General features: G+C 39.6%; 1 protein-coding gene across 1 annotated transcript in view; it reads right to left on the bottom strand.

Moving 5' to 3' along the window:
* The window catches only part of KIF26B (kinesin family member 26B), a 270,861-nt gene that overhangs the window by 33,205 nt on the left and 213,551 nt on the right, over window positions 1-24,105 (bottom strand). The window contains exons 8-10 of the mRNA XM_041477047.1: window positions 22,691-22,953; window positions 19,878-20,061; window positions 15,911-16,070 (exon numbers count right to left, since the gene is read on the bottom strand). Coding sequence (XP_041332981.1) covers window positions 15,911-16,070; window positions 19,878-20,061; window positions 22,691-22,953 — 607 coding nt within the window. The remainder of the gene's footprint in view (window positions 1-15,910; window positions 16,071-19,877; window positions 20,062-22,690; window positions 22,954-24,105) is intronic.

Raw genomic sequence — 24,105 nt, 5'->3', positions numbered from 1 at the left:
CCTCCTTCCTGCATCCCCTCTGCATGCCCGCTGTGACCTCCCAAGGACCAGCAGAGTTCCTCAGCATTCAATCAACCCAACCCTAGCCAATATGACTGGAGACACAGAGAGGCCAAGAGGAAAGACAGTCATTCTGATGAAGACAGCACATGGATAACCACCTTAGAGGGAGGAAGAAAGAAATGCATTGCTTAGTCCTGTGAGCCTAAGCCCCATGGGACAGCATCAAAGCACAGGTGATGCATGGAGTGAGAAGAAACTGAAGTATTAGCTCCTGCCTCTACCCAGTACAGAGAACAATATAATCCTCCTAAAGCATTTAGAAAACCCATCCTTAAAAACATTATGGCTTTCTAACACTTCCCCCACACATTTCCATTTAGTAGTGTTGTGCCAACTACTTTTCTATTTGCTCATGCTCTTTGGTTTCTGTTGCTCACCCTCCCCAGGGGTGGGAATGCTCCTGGCCACATGTACAGACGTGCTCTCTATCCCTTAACTCTATTTGGGTATGCCAGACAAATTAATTTCATTTTCTCTCATGTGAAAAACTCCCCTTGCCAGACTTTCTTGTACTTGCTTCAGTCTCAATTAATTCTTCATCTATATGGGAGACCAGCACTGCACCTAAGAGAGAAATTGCTAGCCCCTTGCATAACTATTACTATTTGTCTGCTGTCATTCCTAGTATCTCAACAGATGTCATTCCTTGTCACTGTTAATTTAGCTGTAGACACCTGAGATCATCAGCCAACATGCCTAAATCATCACACACCCCCATCCCCTTTCTAGCTGATGAGCACCCAGATTGCATCAGAAATTATCAGCAGTCCATCAGGGAAGCCCTTGCATCAGTGCCATTTGTATTACTGCAGCCCTGGAGGTGCCACAGCTGCCCCCATCTGATGTTCTGATCTGCCTTTGTACAGATGATGGCTCTCAGCTTTGTGTCACTATGATTAGCATGCTCCTGCTCTGCGTGCCAAGGCTGCTGATGATAGCACCAAATAAAACCTCTCCTAAAACTGGTCCTTGAAGAACTTCCCTAGTAGCTTTCCCTCTAGTTTGAGAGCTCCCACTTCCATGCTAGTTACTGTTGTCTCTGCAGTCTTCACTACTTGATGCATCTTAAGGCTCCTTGTCTTCTTCAGCTTAACTAGTAAATTCTCAGGGGACACCAGTCTGTGCATTTACTCAGATCTAGACAGATAAATTTCTTTCACCCCGACATGAGGTACCACATCTGCATAGAACAGAGGGCGAGGGCTCTATCCAGAAGGCTGGATCCAAATGTATCCCCATCTTGAAAGGAGGGTTGAATTTAAATGCATGGACATCTGTTCCAGATTTCCTGCTCTTGGGAACAGTCAAGATATTTCAAGGTTCACCATCTGAGAAGGTAGTGTTTGTTGTATGGATTTACTTTAAAGTGAGTTTCAACTCAGGGTTTCCTCTTTTGTTCCTCTCACATCTGAGTGATAATACCAAATTATTGTTGCTGCAAGACTTTCTTAACATCTCAGTATTAACTTTTGCAGCTATTGCACTAATAAAAATTGATCATTTAATTCAGATGATTTAGCAGTGAATTAATTTGAAATCCTCTCTTTTCTCTACTTTTACCCCTCCTCTTCCACACACTGACAAGCAAATCATTTACAGAGAAGTTTTTCTGCTGACTGTATGAATTTTACTCAGTAGGAAAATATATTCCTGTAATTGCATTTCAAATGGTGAGGATCTGGATAAATGAACAAGTTGTTCTATGAACAGAGGAAGAAATGAAGGCTAGTTTCCCAGAGTTTGTTTCCTGTGTTACTCCATTATCCATACTTCGGCTGTCCCCTCAACCCCACCTTGCCACATCCCACCTAACTCACCTCCTTCAGTTGCAGCTCTGTCCTCTCTCCTTGTTGACTCGTGGATGCTGGCTGGCATTTGGCTCAGCTGGCTGCCAAACCAGCATGCAACAGAGCAGTGTCATCGCAGCTTCATGGCCCAGCCTGCTTCTGCCCCACCCCTCTCTCAGTCTCAAGAGCCTTGCTCAGACCTCACATCTAAAGGCCCGTGCCTGCATTAAATCTGATTGGAAATGGTCAATTTAACAGCCAATTAAAACATGTATTTGGATGACTAGCAATGAGATTGTCTGACCATGTATGCTTTAGCCTCTCAAGAGATAGCTAAAATTCTCTCACAGCACCCATGTCAGAGAAAGTTCTGCTTGCAGAGTTTGTCTGGGTTCACAATTTGGAAGCACAACATTGTGCATAGCAGTCATTCCCACCACCAGCTACTGGGGACAGACGGGACATTTCCCGTATTAGCACTATGAGAGTGATTAGAGCCACCTATTTATAGCTGTGAAATGAAAAAAATCTCAGCTCACAGATGTCAAGTTAGCCAGGCTTTTAAGTCTTTCCTATCCAATGTCTTAGATTACTCCTGCCTTATAATTTTTCAGATCTATGTTATGACTTTATATCCAATTAATTCTGTGGGAGGACAGCAGTTCTAAAATGAACACAGAGCAAACAAAATCATTAAGAAAAGGACCGCTACTAGAGTTCAAGCTGTCATTGTATTGTTAATATTCTTCAGTACTTCAGGTTTAAGGGGTTTTTTGTGTGTTGTATGACATATTAAATATGTAGCAAAGGGCTTAAATGGCCTTTTCTGTTTTCAAAGCCACTACTGTACCAATTTTAAAAAAAATAATAATTATCCAAAAGGGACCAGAGAAGTTTTGACAGCCCATGAACCTTCCCTCAGTGCAGCTGATTTGCATATAATGTAGCTAAGAGGTGTATTTGACCCAAGCATTTATAATTAACCCTTAACTTGTCATATATAAAGAAAAGCTTTATTTTTATTTTAGTGATTTTGTTGCACTGTAATTCCAAGAAACACCAATTAGCTATCACATGCTGACAACTCACACTTAGCACTGATTAGGGCTAGATATGAACTACAAACCTATCACATTACTATAGTGCAACAGCTCATTACCAGTCTAGCTTTCCTAGCTAATCTTTTCTACTAATTTTTATTTAGGGACCTACTGGCCAGCTCATCTGAAAATTATATGCTAATGATCCATGAAGAATTGAGAGCTCTAAATGGTAACATGGGAGAAAAAATAATTCTGTTTGATTCTCTTTATGCTATGATAGATGCCATTTAATCAATTAGGAGAACAGAACATATCATTCCATTCCAGACCTGGCAAATACAAAGGAAAACAGGAAAGGGTGAAATCTTCACACATCTTGACCTCCTCCACAACACCATATATAGTATGAGAGAATGTTTAGGAGCACAGTCACTGAGACAGCAGTCAGGACACTATTTCCTGTGGGTCTCCTGCAACAGGGGCTTGCCAAGGATGTGACTGCTGCTAGGAGAAGGGACCTGTCAGAGACGGGGTCACAGCATTGTGCACTGTGACTTGTGGAGATGTCAGGCAGGCCTGCTGCCAGTTAAGCCTCCAAAAGATTTAACACGGGGGGCTGGGCCCCTGGAATGTCCCAGAATCAGAAATGCAGCTTACAATTATTCCTGCCTCCTTCTCCCCCACCTGCTTGAAATTATGAAAGTATGTGAGAAACTAAAGATACTGCAACAGTGACTGCTTCACAGTTATTTGCCAGAATTCTATGATAAATCAAAGTTATTTCTGAGATACACTGGAAATGCAAAAGGAAAAGAGCACTATGTTTCATAATGCTGCCACTTGCTAATGAGTAGAAAACATTATAGATGGAAAGATGCAGGTAGGATCAGGTATGAAAAGGTGTCTGATCTATACTCTGCAAAACTTGTATAAATTAAGGGCATCATGGGACATAAAAGTCCTATATTTAATAAAAAAAATTGACAGCAAAGACAGAAATATTTGAAAAGCAGAACATTATCACATTTAGGGACTATCTCATCTCCTGCAGTCTCACTGGGCTAGAGTTTCTTTTCTGAAGACTGTGATATTCACCCAACAGTATTGTTTCCTATGTTGACTGGTTCCAATGCTGAATGAGTCAAAAATAGACATGATCACACATTAATGCCTAAAACCCCCCAAATTATGTCTCTAAAACAATCACTCAAACACATCCATTGCTGGTTTGTACTTGTGCAATTCAAAACTTGGATAATGGCAGAGCACATTATGATGAGCATGTTCTCAACACTCATCCAGCCCTGACCTCAAGACAATAAGTCTTTAATATGCCAAAAACTGGACTTTTTTTCCTAAATATGGCAGTAGAAATTTTTTTCTTCCTGTTGAGGAAGGAGCAAAAATCCCTTATGACTGCCCTTCTTGGAACCTGCACAGCAAGAGGAGTGAAGATCTGCCACTCTGCCCAGATTTTTAAATCTCCCAAAAGAGTATTCTGTACATAAATATGCAAAGGTTTTTCAAATTTAAGTGCCAGAAATGTTCCAGTATGAGCATAATCAGACCACAGTGTTGGAAGATGTTCCTTCACTATAATAAAGGAGCCAGAAGGAAAAAGCACTGTACAGATAGACCTATTGCATACTATGACGTTAACCAAGGAAAATTTACTCACACATTCAGGCATTGCAAAAGGCAGTGAAAGATAACATGAGCAGCATACAACTTACATTATCATCATAGAATACTTAACTCTTTTTTAGACAAGTCTCTTTGTATTTATGCCAATAATCACTGGTAACATTTTTTAGTTGGCTTCTGGTGAAATGAAGAAGTACTTTCACATTTTGGAGTCTTAAAAATGAGCTTATATTAAGCTTCAGTAAGTGGCGCAATTAATGGATAATACACAGAGAAGACTACAGAATTCATCAGCAAATGTGGATCACAGATTAGATATTAGTAGAAAACATTTGGTATTTTTTATTTCTGAGAGATGAATTAAGGTGAAACAATACACTGGTAACACATATCCATATGAATATGAACAAAAATTATTAAGAAAGGTATGTTTGTTCTGAAATTAAGTTTAGTTCCAACAGAGAGATAACACAGCTGTTTAATGCATAAAATAGGTAAGTAGTTGCTGGCCCAAATGGCTCTCACATAGCCAAACTATTACTGTTAGAGTTGAATATTAGCTTACCTTACTGTAATTTCATACACAGCCTTCAACATTCTTTATTCATAGCCCACATCTAAATGTTGCCTGTTTAAAAGATCTGGTGGTTTTTTGGTTTTTTTTTTACTCTCTTCAGTTAATTATTGTTCTCTTCCATGGGAGGAATATTCTTAGGAACAGCAGTTTTCCCAATGGTTAGGTATCAGAACAGCTATTACTGTGATGCTCAGATTCCTCAAAAGAATCAGGTATTGCTCCAGAGAGAAGCACTGTTGATGAATGGAACCTAGCCAGTGGAATTATTTTTTTTTATACTATCTTTTTAATGGGTGTGACATAATAGCATTTTCAAAGGAACTATGAATTTTCTTGGGAGGATGAAAAAAGCCATTCCAATTTTCAGAGTACACCTAACAGTAGCTGTGATACATCAGAGACCAGGGATAATATAATATATATTATATGAATGCCTCAGAAGTATTATGTCCCTGCCTGGACTATGCCTGGCCCTGCTGGGAAGAAGGTGACAGTCCCTGGGAGCACAAACATTTGGATTCACAGCAGCCAGAGACTTCCTACAAACAACATTCTCATGGGCATGAGGCTCCCTGCACTGAGATTGGTGTGAGGAGAACGAACACAGCACCTACAAATGGACACACAGGACTTGACCACACGTGTAAAACTCTTGATTTTTACATCTGACACACACATAAATGATTCCAGGCAAAGGAGCTCACAAAGGAAGGTGTCCTGGTTTCAGCTCCAACAGACTGCAATCACGAGTAGCACAAAACAAATAAAAGGCACTGACTGTAGTGCCATTGCACAGCACACAGCCATCCAAAATGGCAGCAGCCACCCAACAAGGGAACAGAAAATGTGTTGTGAGATTAACAGTCTTATTTTGTATTCTCTATGATGCAAAGACTCTAAAAGTTACCCTCACTTTTTCTGTAATACTCACAGTAAGCAGCCTCAACATTAGCTGAAAAAACAGGAGTATTTCACAAATCTCACCGGAGCACTGTATGGTAGGGTGCCAACAGGTTCTCTCTCACATATTTTCAGAGTCCAACCTTATTCAGGTTTGATCCTCCATCAGCCCCTCCTCCCCCCTTAGTTTACACATCAGTGTAAACTACTACAACTACAGCAGTTATTCTCAGTTTCCTGTGACATGAGAACTGTCCTCCACCACACCAGTAATGTCCACACGTGAGAGAGATGTCCAGGATTCAAGAGGTGAACACAGGCATGATCTGACTGAGAACACAGAGCTCCTAGAACACTCTCTCCCTCTCTGAAAAAGTGTAGTTGTTTCTCCAACACTGTACCTTTGAAAACATTTTTGTTTGTTATGTTTACATGCCAGTTGTGTAGCAGATCTGGACCCTGCATCTAATTCCCATCCTCCTGCATAGGCATGTAACTTAAAAACACTTCACTCAGAGCCTGGGAAAACTGTTGTTTGCAAGGGAAAAGGAGCACAAAAGATTCTGCTACTCTATAGCTGGAGACAGATATGAAAATTGTGTTCAATCCTTAAAAGACTGCTCCAAGGAGATTCAGGTCCCACTTGCACAGAGATGATGAGGTGCCTTTAACAGCTCACCTTGTAAGTGCTCCCCCCGTTCATTCTCTGCTGTGTCTAAGCTGAGCCATGTTTGTAACAGCACCCAAAACAGCCACCACTGCTCTCTGGAACCACCTGCACCAAAGGGAGCCACAAGGGCTGATATTTCTGACAGTGTGGACAGACATTTTGTCATTGATTTTCAAAGAGAGTGAGATTTTGTTTCTGACCAAGAGCATGAACTAAGGAATGGAGAGAAAACAATTTAGTAAATTCCACCATCTCTCAAAAATAACCCATTGGAAAATAATTTTAATAATTTAAATTGTAATAATTTTAAATGCAGCAGGTAGGACAGTTTTTTCTGATGGGATGATAAGGCAAAACAAAGCTAAAAGACAATACAGATAAAACAGTTAAATCTGCTGTCTGATATTAATTTTACCGAGTCTTGTCAGATATTGCTAGAAAGCATATCACCAGGATGGCACTTACCAAAAAAAATATTTTAAAAACTAAAATAATCAAAAAAGTTCATCTTGCAGCATGAGAGAGGTAATTTTCATCTTTCAGAAGATAGTTCTAACCACCCTGCTTAAATCTAAAAAGTCTGTGCATATTTTAAAAAATCCACATCTGTTCATTGTGTATAGACCTGGAGGCAACCACCAGCCAAAAACTTTGATCATCCAGCAGAATCTTGTATCTGAAGAGCACAAGAGGATTATCTCCATTGCTTTACTCCCAAATGTGTTATGAAAACAAAAACTTCAGTAAAAAAACATCTTGCAGTTGTAGTGTCATTCAAATACTCTTGAAGCAATAAGGCAAACTGGCTGAAGTATCCTCCACTTACAACCACACAATTCTCTTAAAAGCTTCTAGGGCCTGTCACTCCATTGAGAGGGTGATGTCTAAATAAAGCCCAAGAAAAGAAGGAGTTTGAAAAAAAAAAATGTTCAACTATTTTCTCAGAAAATGTAAGCACAAGTTATGTTTATTCTTAAGTTAAAGTCAGAGATACTATTTATATACACTGAAGAGGAAAAAAAATAGTCCTGCTTGTGCCACTTCAGTAGTCTCAAATTCCCATTTGTGTGGCAAGTTTCTGCATCAACTTCTTGAGCTTTAAATTCATGGTCACAGACCCATTTGCAACCAATCAATAGATGATTGTACTTTTGCAGTTTTCACATTCACCGATTTCAATTTCATCAATTATTGCAATTCCAAATAAACTCAACATTAGGTAACACTTAACCACATACTGCCTCTTTCAACAAATAAGCTGCTAATCATCAAATACAGAACATGAAATATCCCTTGGCAAGGATTTGAGGATTATCTCATCTAATTAAATATAAGCATGTTTTCTAATCTGTGGGTTTAAGCCAAATCCCAATAAAAAGATTTCCATTGATTTACGTAGAGTTTTGGATCAAGCACTGGGAGAACTTCATTTTGCAACTTGAAGAGACAAGAGATCTTAAAAAAATGTGTAACTAAATGATGAAGGAAAAAAAGTTGTTCACCGAATTTAAATCACCTGGCACAGGAATGGACTGCTAGGGTAGGGTCTTGAGAAACATATCACTGAAACTTTCTGGATTTATTTGATAGTCATGAAAGTGTAACAATCCATCCAACCACTGGTTTTCAGGCTCCTAAAAGCAGATTTGATTCTAGCAGACACAATGGAACACATTTTATTGTTTATTTATAAAACTGCCATCCATCCATAGACACTTGGCAATCAAAGACAATGATAAATTATCAAAAGGAAGTACAGCTATTGAAAATTGTTAAAGATTTGGACGCAGAACTCTGCATTGAAATTGCATAAGCCTAGCCTTTAACCCATCTTAAACAGTCTGTCATGTAACTGTTAATGGATATTTGTTAGTTATAACTTTATTTTGCTTTTTAATTATTCTACCAACTAAGTGTTCACTTCAGCTCTTGAGTAGTTATTCCACTAATAGGAATCCCTGTTAGGATGCTTTAAAGTTCATATTCCTCCACCTCATTACTTAAAAATAAGAGTCATTCTGCCACTTTGTCTCGCCAGACATAATTGTCTTCTCCTGTGTGTATTCACATCCTTGAAACACTACAGAACAGTTGCCATCGCTTCTCTCAAAGGCCTCCATTTCCCTACAAACTATGAAGCTTTATTTCTGTCACAGTGTTCTTCCAGGTGAGTAACCCTTTCATTTCAGACCATTTATAATTCTTCTTGCTTCTCTTTTAAATTCGCTGCAGTCTGTAACCTTTTCTTAGCAATGAGATGCACAACTCCAAACAAGCAGCTATATACTGGCAGATAAATAGAAAAGCTATTTTCTTTGGTCTACTGCAGTGGGACGTCTTTTTGCTCTGAGTCACACTGGTTTTGTATAAGCAAAAAAGGATCAATATGGAAATGAAATTTAATTTAACACAGCATATCCATATGCAACTATTCATGAAACAGGAGATAATCAAAAATGTGAAATAAGTCTAATAAAAATTATTACATGCTTTTTGATAATTTGCTGCATTGTACAAGAGGTAGTTACTCCAAGGATATGACTATTTAAAAATTGTTCAATTGCACATGAAATGAATTATCACCACATTTCCATGAGACAAAATGTATTAAAGTTCAATTGAGCCTGAACCAGTGGTGGAACAGGTGAGAATAAACTGCTGGATACCCTGACTAAAGGTTCAAAATGACATTTTAATGAATTAAGTACAGATTAATTTTTGTATGAAATTGCCACAATGGCCTATTTGGGTTCCACTCAAGCTATATTTCAGGAATAACTGCACGCTACTGGATTGCCTGTTCATTACCAGCCACGTCTGTGCTGGCCCGGGACCAAAGTAGTGTCCTTCTGTGATGCAGCTATCTGCTGCTCATAGGAATGGCTATTTAAATGCAATTAGTAATTGCTGTTAAGTCTGACTATAAACCACAGCACTTCCCTTCTCATTTCATTTTGCAGTCCATTATTATTTGCTGCTTACAGAATCCATAAAGTACTAATTCACTTAGTGGTTCAAAGGGCATTCAAAGAGATACTTCATGAGGCCTGATTCTTCTCACTTGAATGCTTGTGCAGAATGGAGCTTGTCAGCTGAGGTCTGTTGTGAAACTGGTGCAAGAGGAGTTCAAGCTCAGTGAATGCAACATAGCCACTTACACCCATTACACACATTCACAGACACCGCTGCTCCAATTCCTGTCACGTTGCCAGACTGGCAGGACTGAGTTAAGAACCCAAAGCTGGGGAATGGCAGCCCCACTGTGCCTCTTCTTTTGAGGATTTTGTCTCTTTACTCCCTCTCCTTAAGTTGATGATGAAACATAGTGCTGTAAGATGTGTGCAGATAGAGCTCAAATCTGCACTATCAGCTGTACAAACTATCCTACAATAAAGAACACAGTTGGTGAACACTGCAACAGCAACTGCTGGAGCATGCCGACTCATCACCTGCATGTTCCTGAGCTGCTGATTAAATTATTCTAATAAAATGCAAGAAGTTTTCCTACATTCGCAAACTGTGCATCCCTGATTTTATGGAGTCCCCTGGAATAAAGAAGTAAATTGCCAGAAATTTAACCTAGTAAACTGTCAGATAAGAGAAATGCCCCAAAGGTGAATATAATTGCCAGATGCTCATTGTATGCGTGCTGTCCTCATTATATGCATGCTGACAGAGTTTCATTGCTCTTGCAGGGCACTGCATTGCACTTGCCCAGTGACAAAGGGCATGTACCTAAGGCCAGGTCTTCCACTGGTATAAGGTGGCATGGCTTCAGTGTCTGTTAGCCAAGGTTCTAGGCCACATAGACCTGGCTGAAAACATCACGGAAAAATTCTTTTGTTCCTGAGCAGGCCATGTTTTTGATAGCTAATTAGGAACTATTTCACGTTCAGCAAAATGGCCGATGACCACTCTACTACATTCTCCCACAATTGGATCATTCAGGGGTATTTCTTAGGCTTATTTCTCTTTTTGAATAGGCTCATTTCTTCTTCCTTGTTTGCTTCCCAGTTCCTCTCTATGGATTGTTGTCTCCTCTACACACAATTTCAGGGTCTCTTGGAGCTTTTCCTTCAAGGCCATTCATTTTAGGCCATTTCCTAGCCCTGTGATTCTGTTTCAGCTGTCTCTCATGTCCTCATTTGCCCCCCTTTTTCTGCTCTCACAGTTCCTCAAGTAAAACAGCAAAACAGTTTTTCATCCACTTGTAGTGCATTCAATATTAAATTAACACAGAAAGATTGGAGATTCTAAAGAGCACACCAGGTATTTTTTCTGAGGCTGTGATCTTTGTACCACGTTCTCATTGAGGAGGTGCAAAAGTTAAGGAATAGAAGATATAGATGAAGCAGTGGAAAGTAAAAGTGATTCAAGTTTCTTAATAAAAAACAAAAAAAAAAAAATTCTAGTTTCAGGTGTGGATGAAGTAACCATTAAATAGATTGCTCATTTGACATGTAGTTCAAATGTGTCATTAAATTAAATAAAACCTAGTAAACAGACATGGATGTGTGAATCCAACAAAGCTAGGACTTTGTACAAGCTCATAAATAAGGGCAAAATCTCCAGTACTAATAATAATTATTGCCCAAGAAAATCCTAACATCGTCCTGAAAATCCTAACATCTTTTCTGAGAAAAATAATATAATATAACTCATGCTAAAAATGCAAAGGCAGTGCATATAAACAAAAGATACCTGGCATTTCAGTTCTTCTCACACACAGATTTTTACAAAGATGAAACAACTGCAGATAGATACACCCATCTAACTAAGAAAAGAAACTGAGGTACTGGATCCATCCAAACCCCATTTTCATTTTTTTTCAAAAATTAACTAACAATTTAAAGAAAATATCTGATATACAGCTCATTCTTTTAACTAGTATACCACAATACTATAATCCAACACTTTCCCTTTTCTCTTTACTTAAAAGCAATAATATTCTACATTTGACCAAAAAAACTCTCACATTCTGCATGACATTGGTATTTATGTGAGTCATTAACTCTAAAGAAAGGGTAAAAATAGGGTAACAATCCTAGCAATAGTGAAAAAATATATAGCGCTTTTGCCAATTCTGAATGCCCTTTAAAAATCCTATTTGATTTTTTTCTAATTCAGTTTTATAAATGCAAATAAAGAAATAAGCATGTGAATAAATTATTTTCCAAAGGTCATGCAGGAAGAAAGAATGGATTAACCCATGCTTTAAACACCAGATAAGATCTTAAAACACAGTGGCTCTGCCATGAAGCCTCTTGTGCAACCTTGCACCGCTCACTTAACATAATTTGATTTTCTGCACATGGGATCAAATAAAGCAATACCAGCATGTAAGACCTGGGAGGAAATGCAACCATATGACAGAGAAACAGAAGTGCCAAGAATAAAATTCATGCTTTTAACTCACACTCATCTGTTTTACAGACAAGACTCCCTCCTTGGGTAAGCACAAGCATGTAGTTGAAAATATAGCTGCCTCTAGAAACACTAGCACATTGGGATAGCACATTAAGAGAGAAGCCTATTAAATAAAACAAGCAACAATTTCTGGAAGAGAAATTCATACAGTCTTGCACTTTTCTAAACAGTTTCCTTACATTCTCACAGTCATTAAAATGCATAAAAATGATTATTTCCAAAACAACATTACCATGAATTATCACCACCCATGTTGCCTAGCAACTGGAGTAATTTTTGAATAGTGAGCTATAGAAACCAGTATCTGGAGTTTGTGCAAATGGGTGTTCATTTGAGGGTTTAAAACACATTCCTCTTGGAAATCAGAGGCAGATAATACAGCACTAACATAAAACTGAAATACTCTTAAAAACAAAATGGCATTAACAATTACTGCATCTTAGCAAAACCCTTCTGTAGCAGATCTAAGCCCAACCATATTTGGTCACTGACTCCCTTGCTCTTGCTTGAGCTTGCAAGTGCCCTTTCCAATTTTTTTGAAGATATTTGACATTCCCATGGAGAAAACAATTCTTGCCCAATCTTCTGAAGGTTTTTTTCATACCTCAAGAGCAAAAGAAACTGGTGACATTAAATGGCAATGTACTTAAGTCAAATAAAAATTTTATTTTTATATATGACACTGAGCTGGAAGAATTCAGTGGTTCATACCATGACAGAACAATTTTCTTACTAAGGTTCAAAATAGATCTGGAAATAGTGACAATAATAGTGACTCTGAGAGATTAGGAAGAGATTAAAAGTACATATATGAAAGATACAAACTCCCAGAAACCATGGTCTGGTCACTCATTGGCTGCAAATATTTGCCCAGTGTAGGGATTCTTGTCCTATCCTCAGCGCAATATGAAATTTGACTTGAATACAAGACAAGAGCCCCCAAACCATATCAAACATATTGTTTGATGCCCAAGAATTTCTACATTACTTTCTTACAACTTCAGAAAACAAGTTCCTGCTAAAGCTAGTATAAATCTTTGTTATTATTTCCAAAATGGGAGTGTATGGGGGGGCTCTTCCTAAGGGAGAAAGATTCCAACTGAATGGTTTCCAAGGTTTAGCCTTATGGGGAAAAATTAAAGAAAAGCAACTTGTGCTGAAAAACAGCATGTGTTTCTCATAGAGACTGCAGGTGGAGAGGCAAATTCATCCCTGGCACAAACACAAAAACCACTGAAGGCAATGCAGTGGCATCTGCTTACACCAGCTATGAGTCTGAACAAGCTTTTCCCTACAACTACTACCTGTGGAGATAAAGCTGGATACAAAACTGAAGTGAATTTAAGAGCCTGCAGCCTCTCAAAGTTTAGAGAACCAAATTTTCGCAGTCAGAGAAAAACTATACATTGTGAGTTTCCAAGTTCCCAGGAAGCCATGCAGTGGCTACTGACAGGCTGCCATAAAATACTTAATGCCTGTTTAATAGCTCAGATACAGAAAAGATGTTCCATTTTGTCTGTTGCTCTATGGAAATTTACTGAGACCACACACAATGTGCAGAGCTGTCACATAAGAAAACGCTTCTATTGTTTTCCTTTGGTCCCACTCAAAAATGCAGTTAACAAAAATATAGTTTTATACTTAACAGTAAAAGAGAACACCTCCTAGAGAAAGGGGAATTACCCCAGTCACAGAGGCTGGTCACTGCTCTAAACAAGAGGTGCCACTGAACACATATAATCCCTTTCTGTGGGGTACTGAGCCTCTTCTGCAATACAGCACATGCACATCCAAATTCTCCTTCCTCTCATCTCCACTGAGGAGCAGGACACACCTGCACTGCTGGATCACTGAGCTAATGGTGTCTACATTAATCCAACCACCAAAACTCTTATTTCCATTGTTCAAGAATAGACCACATATGGGAAAATTGTTTTCTAGATTCTTCTCAGCAAGAAAAAGAAAAGGTTAGCTCCAAAATATGCCAGTATATTTTTTCAAATTATATTTTAAAAGTCCTCTTACAAACAGGACACTGACTTTGATTTACAGATGACCAACCACTTCTCTACACTCTATAATATCTTCTTATAGGAAGAATTCTTACTAGAAGTGAACTAAAGAGGGGATTGTGGCCTGGAGAGAGCTTTGATCTTCTTTCAGCAGTACAGACATTGACGAGAAAATGTGCTGACATCTCTGGCTGTGTAGGCTCAGAAGTGCAACAGCTGGAAGCCACAGAAAAAAGAGATTGAACACACAGCAACTAGAAGATGTGTTTGGTAATGTTTTTCTCCTGGTCAGTCATTGCCAGGAAAGACAATTGTTGTATTTGGTAACAATTCCTTGTATGTTTAGTTCTAGCTTAGTGAGTGTTACTAACATTATCTTTTGTATTCCTACCAATGACCTTCTCTTCAAGCCATAAAATCCAACTGGAAGAAAGACAGGTTTGTGATAAGCATTGCCTGAGTTACACTCTGTGAAGTGCAAAATTCAAGGTATTTTCATGCTATTACAAGTTACATGATCCACTAAACATTTAATGAATATTTATATATAGAAATTTGGTTAGTCATTAACTGAATTCCAGCCTGATTAAGCTCCAGGAATGGGAATATTTCCAGAAAGCATATTTTACATCCAGACTACCAAATAATTTTTGAAACTAAAGGTCGGAAAATAAACAGGTTATAACCAATATAAATTCATTTTTACTTGCCAAAACGAAGACAAAAACAAAGAAGCAATCTTGAATGGACATGTGTAAATAATCACGTTTGCAGCTTTTTAAATGCTAAAAAGGGTAAAATGCACTGAATGGACTGAAATATTGCTCTGTGGATGACTTGGTTCATTCTCCGTGTCATCCTGTTGTTCCTAACTCCTGATGTCATACACCTGTCCTTCACAAATGGCAGCATTCATTGGCAGTTTGATTACAAGATGCTACTGGAAGCCATTCCCATGATACTAGCTGCTATTCCCTAGGATCTAGGCTGGAGAAAAGCAATACCACCCACAAAATCAGGAGCTTCTCAACAGGAAGGCAGCGTGACTCCCTGGGCCGGAAAATGAATCCGAGCTTCCTCTCAGACCTGCACATCTGCCACATAGGGAGAGGCAGTGATGGCAAGAAATGAGCACAAGGAAAACCCACTAGGTGAGCAATTCCTCTTGTTTCCCAGAAGCCACCTGCAGCAGCCATGGTCACTGGTTTACTGCGGCAAACAGGGCCTACTTCTTTTTTGCATATGAAAATCTGACACTGAGATTCAAACCATGCAAAAAAAACCCTCAAAGTAACCTTAGGTCACAGAAGGAATCTCATGACAAACATGCATATTCATTGTGACATATATTTCCAAGAAAGTAAATTACATACAGTGGACAGCAAGATAATTTTCTCTACAGAGCTGCAATATGGCAGCAATGTTCCTCTCCTTGGAACAAATATGAAACACTCTCACATGCTTTGAAACCTTAAAAAAATCTTTGAACAGCCACAGAAAACAAAACCCTAATGTGCTGAACTTCAAACCTTAAGATCTTTCAGCCACCTGGGTCCTATTTCAGCAGGCTTCTTCCTTTGAAACCTATTTGTCAAACACAGTGTGTAGCTACCAGGTGTAAGGTCAAATAAGGTGTCACTGAACCTCGGCAGCTTTTGCCATGGCTCAAGAGGGCTGCAGTAAGCCCAGCAGACTGTTTTCCTCCTTACCCAAATCTGCCTCAGGCACAGACAGACAAACTGCTTTCAAGCATCCTCTCATTAGGCACAACCCAGACCATCACTTACTTGTATGGGATGTGTTTGCTCCCATTGACAAGGGCGAGGATGACATTGCCCAGCGCTGGCAAGGAGAGACAGAGGCCAGAGCTTCCCTCGCGGTTCTTGCCGAGCGCTTTCACGCAGCTGCCCAGGTCAATAAGGTGCAAGCGGCTGCGGCCTCCAGACACTGCCATAAACAAAGAAAGCAGACAGTTAGTGTGGGCCTCCAAAAGCAGCTTCCCAGGAAAGCAAAAGACTCACCATGACTTGTGAAGGGGAAACAACCCAGGAGCCTTCCCTAATTCCCCGTAGCAGACACGGCTGTAGGGGTCCTGCTAATGCACTGTCAGCCTTTATGGCTGTACATTGCTGCACATTGCTGCCTACTCTGAACCTGCTTAAAAAATGCTGAGTACTTACTTGCTCCTGCAGGCTTAACTCTGTGAGAGTCACCAATGTAACTATATTTTTTGAAATATAGCTCTATTAGCCTGTACCTGACTGGGCTCTGTTTCTGTCACTGTCACTACTGTTTCTCTGTCTGGAAAACTACAGGCTGGGAATTCCTTCTTAGTAAGCAAGAATACCGCTCTTATTTTTCTTATCCTGAATACTGTATATTAAGAAGACACTGTGGCATCTGTGGGATGTTCAACTTTCCTCAAGTCTATATACTTTCATAGTATCATTTCAGCTAAGAAGTTTTCCAAGACGTGGGTGATGGATGGTGAAGTAGTACCTCTGTTCTCAGAACAGTTTCTGTAAAACTGGCAATGGTCTTTATGGTTTTTTCTTGTTTACTCTGCATCAGCACACTACTTCCAGAATTAAAAGATGCTACCATTGAAACACCAAGATTAATTTGCTATTTGTGGTTCCTTATGAATCCAGGATGGGAACTAAGTTGACTACACAGAAGTGCTTCTAGCTCTCTACTATCTCAGAACAACTTCCTAGCTGATTTTTTTGCTTCTGATCTTGGACCATTCCTCCCCATTCTCAAGAGCTAGTCTAGAAGCAGTCTGTAGGAAAAGGCAGATTTATTTCTAGGATCTTAAATCAATAGGTACAGAATAGAACAGAACAGAATCACTAGGTTGTAAGAGAGAGGTAATAGCAATATATGAGGACACAAACACACCTTAAACAGCAGCACAAATACTTTCACATCTGAGTTTAACTCTATGCAAGTTAATTCACAGTCTTTTTGACAGGGGATCTCAACTTGAACATTTGGTAAGAAAAAAGAGGGAAGATGAACAAAGACAGAAGACCTCCTATGGGACTTGTGAATAATATTCCAAAATGTATCCAGTATCTCTGTCAACAATTGTTAAAATACGGTGACTTCTGCTGCTTTAAAGTCCTCTTAGTTCTTCAGTTCTATCAGGTGTTAGGCAACATTAGACTTCTATGTATTCCTCTCACCAGAAAGTATCCACAGACACTATAGGCTCCTGCACTGACTGCAGAAAATTAGGCTGCCTTGGGGAACAAGCAAGGCACCTGCACCTCTGAACTGATCACGGAGGACCTTTGTCTCCCCTCTAAGAGTCTTTAAAACCCTTAAAGAGTCCCTGAGTCCTCTAACATCGCTATCCTTAGAAGTCTGGAATTACTTACTTGAGTGTTTCACAATCATTTATTTAGAAAAACAAAGAAATGCATTTAGTTGCTACTGCAAATGACTGTAGGTGACTTTACTGAATCATATATAATAAATATTTCTGTTGCTAATATTACTAGATGTCAAGGAAACAAAGGAAAATGGAAGAAATCACTACCTTTCAAAAGCTGTCATATTGTTTCCACATATACTCCTATTACACAACTTGAGGAAATCCAGAATAAGATAACTTACTGGTTGTTTCTTTCTTATTTAATTTACATCTTGAAGGAATATTTTTGAGATGGTAGATCCACTTGATTAATCTGAAAATGAAGTTATTTGTTAGGTAATTTTTCCACTAACGTGCCTGGCTACTCTAGAGAAAAGTGGAACATCCTAACACTTGGGTCCTTTTCTAAGTCACAGAGACTTTGTAGAGCTGACAGCTGAAAAATGACAGCGATCCAGTTGTGCCACAATGTCATTTATTTCAATGGTGCTAAGCCTGCTTCATGACATTCCTGGTAATGAATCTAACAAGGAGGTAAGTACAGTACCATCGCCTTATTCTAACAGTCATTTTTTACCAAAATCACACGTTAGCCAGCCCTTTAATCTCTTATCCTTTAGAAGTTTTTTTTTCCCTTTTTTTCCCCTTTCTTCTTATCCTTTTTTAATCCTGTTACTGGAATCTATATATCTCTACTATCTTCATGGGTTTTTTCTGAGAAGTCCTTCATTACAGCAGGAGACAGTGATAATCACTAGGCGCCCTTTCTGAGCAGCTGGAATTTCCCCTCATTCAATTATCAGTGGGATCTGACCCTGCCTAGCTTGTAAGGCCACTCAGATATGGGAACTTGAAGACAGGAGGATGGTCTGGCCACGAGACAAAGATATAACTAGAGTCAGTGGGCAAAGCATGCCGTATTCTAATCCAACAGGATCGTGCTTTCTCTTTCTGAAATTATAGCACAAGAAGATAATATTTTCCCTTTTATTAATGATATTTGAAAGTAGAAGAAAAGGACTGTGCACGCATGTACTTTTGTGTAGTAAAAAATATGGAGCATTAAATAATTGCAACAATTATTCCCTCAGAATCAGCCATCTTATTCCTATAAACCAGTCTGCTTGAGTATTCACTGTCTTCCTTTCCACCGCAGGGTGGTTAATTAATAAATCTTTAGTTAATTGAGATTTCTGACTGCCAATTCCACAGGGGTTATTACTTAAATACATGCAAGCTGCATTTCCATTTAGAGCAACTTTTTGGTTTTTTCTCCTATAAGTACAGTCAGTGCAAATTTTCTTCATTTAAACATTAGATGTTAATAATGCAGTGCTGATCACCCACTACACATCATGCCTTGCAATCTATTCCTTATTACCAACAGCCTATGCAGAGCCAGGAGCTGAAACATATGCTGCTTCTCCAGAATTGCTTAAGCCCATGAGTTCAAAGAAGCAGATTTATCTGGTGTCTTTCAAACAAACATTTTTCCCTGTAAAGAAATTATTATTTGGAAAAAAAATTTTTATGTCAGAGTTTTCTTTTTCAGTGGGGGTGCTTCCTACATTATACAAATCCTTTATCATTGGAATTTACTTACAAAAACCACTGTCTGTATATCTTCAGTCCTAAACAATTTGGGAGACTTGAAACAGAAGACAAATATAATGAAAATATAAATGGTGTGAGAAAAAACTGTGAAAATTATAGAAACATAAAGTTAGTCATGGAAGCACCTTTTCCTCATTTAAAAGTGGGATATGGAAGTAAAGACACAAGCTAGTGAAAGCATACATGACAAAGAGAGGGAACAAGCCCATCTGAAAAATCCAGACGCTTTACAAAGAACCACAAGAGTCCTTTGTGCACACATAGTTGGGCCAGCACCTAAAATATCATGTATCTCCAAGAAAGGGTATAGTTTATGGGTTGTCAACATCAGCTTCCCAGTTTATGGATTGCCAGTATCAGCTTCCACACACACTGCCCTATTTAGGTGCCAAAGAGGAACAGTTAACATAAGGGTGGCAAGGAATTCCAGTCACCACAATATTTTACTCCATGACCTCAATGCTATCTGTAAAGATAATAATAAAGGACAATTTGAAAAGCACCTTTTTTTTCAGATACAGAGCCCACACAGGGCTGAGATTTGCCAGTGTCTCCACTGACAAGCGACAGTAATAATCCCCAGTGGCCTTTAATGGCCTTTGGTGGGTCTTCACCAGGCACTGGACAGCCTGCTTGTATGAACGGCCCCACCCCACACTGAATGGAGAATCTGCTGGTTTTCACCACTAAATAATATTGTTTGAAGGCCCACTTTCCAGGCAGGTTTGGAGGAGACAGAGGGGAGCAAGTGGACAGCTTACTTCCGCCCTTGCCGCTCTTCTCCATGCGGTACTGGTAGATGTGCAGCGTGAAGAGCATGTGGGAGTTGCGGTGATCCTCCTCGTCGCAGTCCCGCTGGCTGCTGCGGCGGGAGGCGATGGCAGCGTCCAGGAAGAAGGCGGCCTTCTCTGCCGTGGGGGCACGGAGCTCGCTCTGATTCTGAAGCTGCAGTTAACACCAGGGAGAAATGGCTGAGAAATTCCCGCATGGGTAAACACCACCAGACAACTTCCTGCAATTGACATATGGCGTGGATACATTGACTTCTACTGGGACAACAAATGAGGAGGTGCCCAATGGAATGAGACCCTCCTGACATTGGCAGTGGCAGTAGCATGCCCTCCAGGAGCCCTCATGGCTAGAAGTGGGAAAAAAATTGCGGAAGACACATCAATCCCAAACTCAACAGCTGGTGGAAAACAGCAGCAGCAGGGCTATGTGTTACCCTTCAGAAAGTGTTCGAAGGAAGCAGTCCACAGATAAATCTAAAAAATAACAGGACTGAATCTTGTGTTCTGTCCCATGCAATATGAGAAGCAGCCCAGAAGAGCAGCCTTTTCCTTGCCCCTTCATACCACAAGTTTATTATGTACCTGCTCATAAGCCAGGGCAATACATTAAATGGAAGAAGGCAGGTAATGTGTAACATTCATAGTTGCTGGACCTCAGTTCCAGTCACCAGCCTGCTCTCAACTCTTCTAAGTGACAGACAGCATAGGAAGGCAGATATTATTAACCCCTCCTAACATTAGGAATGCCTCCATGTTTCATAGCACCTACAACTAGTTTGTCTGTGTGAGGGACACGTCTGTGCAATCTGATGGCATTAATTTTGGCAGTACACAGAACTGGCCCACAGCCCATAGGATAGATTTGTCTTGTCTGGCATAAAAACAGCAAGGAGCTCCCTGGTCATGGGGTTTGTTCCCCTGTTATATAATATAGCTGACAGTTAAGCTCTCCAAAAGACAGTAATTCTGTTTTTTCTTTGCAATCATTAATCAGACTGAGGAGGGATAAAGCTGAGGCTGTGTGTAGGATTCCGTGACACAGCTGAAGGCTTAGCTCTCTCAGGAAAGAGGGAGAGGGACAGGAAGGAGTTAACAAGGCCAGCAGAAGGCAGGCCAGTCTGTGGGCTGATCTCACTAATGTAAGCAACAAGAAAATGTGCATACTTGGAAAGGTCCAGTGACAGACAGTATGACATATGGTGATCACTCATTTGCTGTACACACTGCTGATTCTGCATATCTGCATAGCTATAATATAATATCCTCCCATCATCTGAGGATTTGGAGAATTCAGGTATATGAGACATGACTCCAGAATGTCTTGTAAGCACACATAAAAAGGCTTCTTTCCTTGTAATTTAATTCAGTCTTTTACACTGCAGAGATATATAGGTGCCTCATGGAGCTACCTCTTCTCCACTGATCTAAAATAATTAATTTTTTATATAGCTGTACTGTCTGTATCTATATCAAAATAAGCTACCATAATGGAATATTTAATATTATTGCTATTGTGCTAAAATACCTTAGTAAGGAATTAAGCGCTAAGGAGATGCTGGTTGTGACACAGTTAAGTAACACATGCAATGTGCAAATTCTTAACTGAGCCATCTATCATCCCAACGGGAACTGTGCAGACTCAAGTCTCTCACATTTACTAGACTGCATCAGTTACAGGACACCAGAGGGTGAGATCTCTAGTGATACAGTATTTCATAAAACACTGAAGGCAGGAGTTAAGTGAAAATGAGAACCCTAATTGTTATTTAAAATCAAAACACAAATTTATAGTCCTTAGGTAGAATCCAAAAGAATGGAAAATATTACCTAAGTATGCCTAAAAAGCTTAAACCACAAAAAGATAAGACACAAAATTTGTTACTTGCTGTTAAAAATCTCACAGTTCATGACTTATGTGGATGTGAGCCATGATCTCTAGACACTTGGAGGTGGATACAGGGTACATGACCCCATAGGTCTGCTCCCTTCTCCCTCCATTCCCCATTCTGGAATAAGCAGGGCTCACAACAGAAGCAGCCTTTACTTTTCAGGATGAAAAGCTCCATCACCTTCTTTTGCTCACTCTTCATCTACTCATACAAAAAGCAGATTTACTCCCTCACAAACATCAAAATGAAAGAATATGTCCCTTTTCTCCTCAAACCAAAAGAAAGGGGAAAAAATAGGGCTGCTAAGAATTTCTCATAGTTACCCAGAAAATAGATGAGTCGGTTACTCATTCCTGCTCAAACTCCAAACCGGAGAACAGTTTGAGTTTTTATTGACTTGCCCAGCTCAGGAATTTGATTCTTGGCAGCAATTAATAAGTAGCAATTAATGCTCCCTACAACACTGCTTATGCAAATGCTATAAATAATGTAGTTTATAAAGAAATAAACAGACATATTAGTGGCCTACAGCAATTTATGCAGTAAATATTTTAGCTTGTTTTACAAAAGAGAGATCACACTTTTATTTGTTTTTTTGGGTTTTTTTTAAGAATGAGGTGAATTTTTATTTGCTCTGAATGTTTTCACATTTTGTTGCAAACCCAGCCCCTTTCTTTATATCACTTATACCAGAGGTACAAATATTTAGGCCAGGACAGCAGATGGACCTGCAGCTGCAGGTCATAAAGTTCTTGCATGTTTTAAAGTAAACACTTTCAAGTCTATAACTTTTTGCTCTGGGTAGCTCTTGAATTTAAACCATCTCAATAGCTCCAGAAGAAACCAAAAAAGTCATGTTTACTTGTTTCAGTGTAAAATTAATCTTGGATTCACCTGCATGCCACAAATGGGGTCTTCACAAAGGTAGACACCTGGGGACTGGCCATCTTGCAGGCTGCCTGTAGCCACTTCTGACAACAGGTCTCTCAGATTTTCTTCTTTCCCCCACACTTCCACTGCAGAAATCCGGACCGAGAAGCGCGCTCCTGTCTTCTCTTTGCGTTCATTAATCAACTTGAATAGCCACGAGATGGCACAAGGAATTATTCCAAGGTTTTGCATGGAATCATCCTTCCCAATCATGGTGTATGACTTCCCTGTCAGGAATGGGGGGATGAAGAAAATATAACATCATTCCCAGGACCTTGACAGCTTTCTCCCAAGAGAGGTTATCCTGCACAGCATTCATGAAAACAACTTCACTACAACAAGGACAGTCAGCAAGGGGAAAATTAGGCAGGTAGACAAATAGGACATGGAAAATGCAGATGAAATCTTGAACTTCTATCAAAAATCATTAACACGTGCATTCCCCTGACATCTCTCATTCCCAAGGCAGCTGCAGGCCCCCACCTTGCAATGCTGCAGCATCTGATGTGGTTGAATCATGGAGGGAATTGAGCAGAGCAGGAGTGTCATGGTCTCTAAAAACTTCTACTTTGAATACTGTAAGTGTGGTATTCTTTTCACACCGTTTTAGTTTAAAGCACTAGATTGTATTTCAAATACTGGAGTTGAGGTTGACATAAACCAGATCCCAGAATCACACAGATCTAAATTAATTCAGAAAAAAACTCCAAAACCAACCAGGTATATGTGATCACTTGGTGCAGAAGTGGGTCCACTACAATTAGTATTTCATCTGGGTCAAAACCATCCCCTGGTTAGGTATTTTTTAACTCTACAATTATAGGTCTGGTTTTTCTTTGCTGTAAAAGTTTGGTGAATAAGAACAGACACAGAGTACTATCATAAACTGCTTTAGGTGTCACTACATAAAATGTTTTTAGATGTTTTCTAAAGCTCCTAAATTTGTAAGCCAAATTATAAAGGTACACATCCTTTCAGGCAAGTACTTGTGGCTTCTTTACCTTGTTTAATTTCTTATGTTGAATCTATGTGGAAAAAGATCAGTGAAAAAAATACTTCTATGCATGTGTCTGTGTCAAGGACTGGGTAGGTCCATGGTTTGTGGAATGGTGGCGGTGCAATTAGCAAAGCAACTGCAGAGACCCAACTTGTGCTTCAGAAAAAGCCTAGCTAGGATACCTCTCTAAAGGATGTGCAGCACTTGTGAGATCCTGTTATCTGGTGGCTTCCTTTTCCATCTCATTTGCAATGTTTGGCAGGTGACAGGGGGGTTAAATATCTAAGAGCTCATCCTAGTGTCACTCCTGTCTGGTCCAGAGGGGCCTTCTGGTTTAACTGGAACACCAACTGGCTCCATTCATTGTACCAGACCTGGTTGC

Source organism: Pyrgilauda ruficollis, unplaced genomic scaffold (genome assembly GCF_017590135.1).
Source record: "Pyrgilauda ruficollis isolate IOZ18807 unplaced genomic scaffold, ASM1759013v1 scaffold4, whole genome shotgun sequence".
NCBI lineage: Eukaryota > Metazoa > Chordata > Aves > Passeriformes > Passeridae > Pyrgilauda > Pyrgilauda ruficollis.
Note: the sequence above shows the minus strand (reverse complement) of the source record. Positions and strands in the feature narration are given on the sequence as shown.